Here is a 4,678-nt window from a genome sequence, read left to right as displayed (position 1 = left end):
AGTTAGTAAAAGGCACACCGAAAGGCCTCCATATGCTGATGCTTTATGTGATATGACCTGTAGAACCTTTACACTCTGTATGGAAAGCGAGGCTGAGCGAGGAGATTTAAAGCGAACGAATACGATATGGAGTCCAAAGCACTCACAGTCGTTGGATTCCCTCCCTAAAGAATTTAAATTTCGAGCATATATACCTCTAAATACTTCAATCTTTTATATATGATACTCGCTGACAACCATTGAATCAACTTTCAAAAGTTGTACTTCTCAATATAATTGAAAATTATTAAAAATTTATATACCTAATATATATGCCAATCAATTTATATACCTAAAAATTTAAAGAGATATTAATGCCAATCTAAGTTTGGAAGCTATTATTGCTAATGATGCAGATTAATTACAATGGCATAGTTGCAAGTGCTTGAACTTTACATGGGTACAGACAATAAATCAAAAAAGTCATTTAAGGCCAATCTATCATGATCAACTTTCTATGGAATCAAAGTCAGCTTCTCGAAGGCCCTATCTGCGTCAATGTCAAACCCTAAGCCAGTGGTGCGAGTGAGTAGTAAGTCGTATTGCACAATGAAAATAACATAGCACACATACTACCTCTATATCTAATGGCATTACTTAACGTGTCCGGTAGCAAACTGTGAAAGGTTCATTTAGACATCCGCTTCAGGGGAATTAACGACGCCCACCTTCCTCTGCACTCTCTTGTACGAATACCTCGTCGCGATGTAGACGTAGCCACACAGATTCACCGCACTCATGGCGGAAATCAACCAGTAGTAGCAGTCCAAGCGGCTCCTGATCAAGTCCTTGGCGAACCAACTCCCCTTCTCTCCCCTGGAGGTGATGTGATCCACCACCGTGATCAAGAGACTGCTGAGGAAGTTGGACACCCCGAAGACGCTGAGGTAGAAGCCGATCCCTAAGCTCCTCATGCCGTCGGGGACTTGATCGTAGAAGTACTCCTGCAAGCCCACCAGTGCGAACCCATCACCGAACCCCATGATCATGAACTGTGGCACCAACCAGAAGACGCTCATGGAGATGACGCTGCTTTGCTCCGCTTCCGCCACACGCAGTCTCTTCCTTTCCACCAGGGCGGCGGAGACCATTGCGGCGACGGAGAACGCGAAGCCGATTCCGATCCTCTTGAGGATGCTGATGCCCCGCTCCCTCCCGGTGGCTCTTCTCAGGGAGGGCTCCAGGATCGTGTCGTAGAAGGTGACGGAGATGATCATGGCGATGGCGCTGAAGGCGTAGACCGAGGCGGCCGGGATCTCGAAGCTGCCGCCCAATGATCTGTTCATGGTGCTCGCTTGCTTGATGAAGAAGGTGGCGGTTTGGCTGATGCAGATGCCTAAGGGTAGCGCGGTTAGCCATATGGGCACCATGGCCAGTATTAGCTTCAGCTCCTCCACTTGGGTCACCGTCGCTAGTCGCCATGGGTTCAGCTTCTCCGTGGCGAAGGCTTCCTCATCATCCTTGTGCTCGACGATGGCAGCTTTGTCGAGAAATCTGAGACAAATGAGGGTGTGTTTGCTTCATATAGTCGGCAGTGAGTTCCATTGGCATCACAGGGATCTGAATTGACTACCTTAGTTTGCTAGTGTGACAGAGGAGCCTCTTATCGCTCTGCAGCGGGAGCGTTTTGGGAACCTCGTAGAGTTCTGCAGCATCCGAAGGGAGAGGAAGGTGTCTTTTGGCCATGGCCGCCACCACAACCTGCAGCATGGGCGTGAATGGGCTGCCCTCCGGCGCTCGGTAGCGGTAGAACGGCCTGCCCGCCAGGAAGACCACGAAGCAGAAGCACATGACGGCGGTGAGCACGACGTCTGCCAGCCACCAGCTGACGGCGTCCTGGACGTAGACGATGACGGTGACCCCCAGCGTCAGCCCGCTGCAGAGGGCGAAGCTCCACCAGTTGAAGTAGGACATCTTCTGCTTCCGCTCCTCCGCGTGGTTGTCGTCGAACTGGTCGGCGCCGAAGCTCTCGAGCGACGGCTTGTGGCCGCCGGTGCCCCCCGAGATCAGGTACATGGCCACGAAGAAGATGACCTTGTGGAGTCGCAGTGATCGGCCGCAGGCGCCGCTCGCGTCGCATGGCTTCAGCCGCGGGACCATCTGCGACATGGTTAACAGGCCGAGACCCTGCAGCGATCAAATGCCACCAAGCACATGATGTCAAAGAAGATGAGAAGAAGGTATGGATGGCAGCGAGCGAGCAGGTGTACCCCGATGTAGATGAGGGTGGAGAGGAGAACGGTGGAGAATCTGCCCAAGTACGCATCGGCCACGAATCCACCAACGAGGGGCATCATCGAGGTGACGCCGCTCCAGTAATTGACGTTCTTGGCCGCCGTCTTCAGTTCCTGGTGCAGCACCCTGGTGAGGTAGATGATGAGATTTGTGGCCAGTCCGAAGTAGCACAGCCTCTCACCGAACTCAATCGCTGTCAGAGACAAGCCATGGTCATTCATCATCAAGATTGTAGCAACATGGAGACAAGAACAAGCCCTTTGCTACCTATGATGAACAGGGATGCCTTCCAACATCCAGTGGAGGCTCTGCGAGGAACCCTTCCTTTGTGATCCACAGAGGAGTCACACACCCACTTCTCCTCATCGTCCTGTGACTTCTCCACCCTGCTCTTCTCATCCCACGCAGGCTCCATGTCAAAGAAGAGGAGGTGTAATGGGCTGCGGTGCTGCAGAGCGGAAGAAGCTCTACTGCTCCTCTTATATAAACTTGTTGGAGTGACACAAGGTGACAGAATCAAGGAGACCATTTATGGGCTGTCCTTGTTGGCTTGGACGAGAGAGAGAGAGAGAGAGAGAGAGAGAGAGAGAGAGGGGAAAGCTTGGGTTGGACCACGCTGAGATAAGCGTAGCCAACCATTTAGCCTTCATGGAAGCAAAAGCTAATAGGCCGTATGCCCACATGCAACTACAAAGACATGATACTTTGCCTTTGTGGTTGATGGATGTCCATCTCTCATTGACCCGTAAAAGCATGTATCCACTTCCATATGTGTTAAATGAGTAATAATTATCTTCTCAAATTATTATAGGGTGAATTTTTTTTTAAAAAAATATATATTTTCTTATTTTTTGATTATTTATAAAATTCTTTCTGATTTGATGATTTATTATATATCATTTTCCTCTGAATCGATCCATGAATCGGTCCTTATAATATTTTTATACTATATTATAATAATTTAAATAATTAAAAATATAATATAAAAGTATTATAATATATTATAATATTTTTATATAAATTTTATAAAAATATGATAAATTAAGTTCTGATGCTTTTAACCTACTAAGAAAACACTATAACATAACATGGAAACACTATAACATAATACAAAAACACTACAACATAATATGTTGTATAAATTTTATAAAAATATTAAAAACTATGTTATATTATTTTTAATAATATTAAAAAATATAATATAATAGAAATATTGTAATATAGTGTATTTGTATTATGTTAAAGTATTTTTCCAATTTTATTGAAAACACTATAACAAAGTGTAAAAACATTATAACTGGACTTTAACAGGACTCAAGAATATGGATAGATGATTGATAAAGAATATATTTTAGGAAAATTAAAAAATATCAAAACTTTGCCTTTCATTATGTACTCATCAAATTTTTTATAAATTGATAGAGGATATTTTAGTATTATCCAACTGGTAGCCACCTCTGATCACACAACTCTAGCTGGAGTCATGCATAAGTCTCAAAACAATTTGAAACAACATAGTCTAACTTAGAAACGACTGCATCCTAAAGCGATGCCATCCGGCTCAGAAGTGATACAAAGTAGAATCCACACTGCTCAAAATTACACGAAGCAACACCCTAAAGTGAGGAGACAACACCGCATAGTACGGGATCAAAATAGTCACGCTAGAATAGATGAACTGCCTGCTTGAAATATCAATGGATGCTTATAACCTACAGATGGTCGATCCCTAGAGAAGTATAAAAACTACCCCCAAGCAAACACCAAGGGAGGCTCTTTATATACTAACTTAGTCATACATCTTATATTGCTATCTTCTCCCCTTCGCTAACGTAAGCATCGGAGGGGCTGCATCGAGCAGCCCTCGGTGCAAACTTGTCATGCAGGATCATTGATCATCCAAAGATACATAGATGACCCTACCCCTAGGGAGGAACCTTGTAACCAGGTGCTAGTCATATGTGTCCTACAAGCCAATCACATGAGTGATGTATATGTGACACATTAAGTAGTCTTTTTTACTTATTATTATTATTATTGACATATTCTCACTTTGTATTGCCTATTGTATATATTATGATTTCCTTGATTTATGCAATAAGAATTGGATCATGATGAAATCATGATACTGAGACTATTTCTCCTATAAACGTAGACCCTAAATATTCTCAATCATAAGTTACTCAAGAGGGACATCAAGATAACTAGATAGACCGATATACTGTATACCCCTCCATATGATTGGAGGCGGTTGATATCATAGTTGCTTGTGTAGAGACTCTAGGGATATAGTGTAGGTGCTCATTGGAGAATAAGTTCACTAAATGAACCTTTCATAGAATGCTGAATGATTGATGATACCTCATTGTTAGACAATGATTCTGTGATCTCAATTATGTGATTG

General features: G+C 43.9%; 1 protein-coding gene across 1 annotated transcript; it reads right to left on the bottom strand.

Moving 5' to 3' along the window:
- Positions 1–354: 354 nt before the first annotated feature.
- LOC103999789 (protein NRT1/ PTR FAMILY 5.6) lies at positions 355–2,760 on the bottom strand. The gene is made up of 4 exons (XM_009421642.3): positions 2,542–2,760; positions 2,250–2,467; positions 1,613–2,166; positions 355–1,533 (listed from the first exon to the last, which is right to left on the bottom strand). The coding sequence occupies exons 1-4, from the start codon at positions 2,687–2,689 to the stop codon at positions 672–674; spliced, it is 1,782 nt and encodes a 593-aa protein (XP_009419917.2). The 5' UTR covers positions 2,690–2,760; the 3' UTR covers positions 355–671.
- Between the last annotated feature and the right edge of the window lie 1,918 nt (positions 2,761–4,678).

The sequence above is a fragment of the Musa acuminata genome, unplaced genomic scaffold (genome assembly GCF_036884655.1).
Source record: "Musa acuminata AAA Group cultivar baxijiao unplaced genomic scaffold, Cavendish_Baxijiao_AAA HiC_scaffold_1138, whole genome shotgun sequence".
Classification (NCBI taxonomy): domain Eukaryota; kingdom Viridiplantae; phylum Streptophyta; class Magnoliopsida; order Zingiberales; family Musaceae; genus Musa; species Musa acuminata.
The sequence above is the reverse complement of the archived record's forward strand: the minus strand, read 5'-3'. Positions and strand labels throughout refer to the sequence as shown.

Coding starts and splice junctions, on each gene's coding strand:
- LOC103999789 (XM_009421642.3), bottom strand. CDS start 2,689: ATGGAGCCTGCGTGGGATGAGAAGAGCAGGGTGGAGAAGTCACAGGAC. Junction 2,167..2,249: donor CCACCCTCATCTACATCGGG/GTACACCTGCTC, acceptor TGATCGCTGCAG/GGTCTCGGCCTGTTAACCAT. Junction 1,534..1,612: donor TGTCACACTAGCAAACTAAG/GTAGTCAATTCA, acceptor CATTTGTCTCAG/ATTTCTCGACAAAGCTGCCA.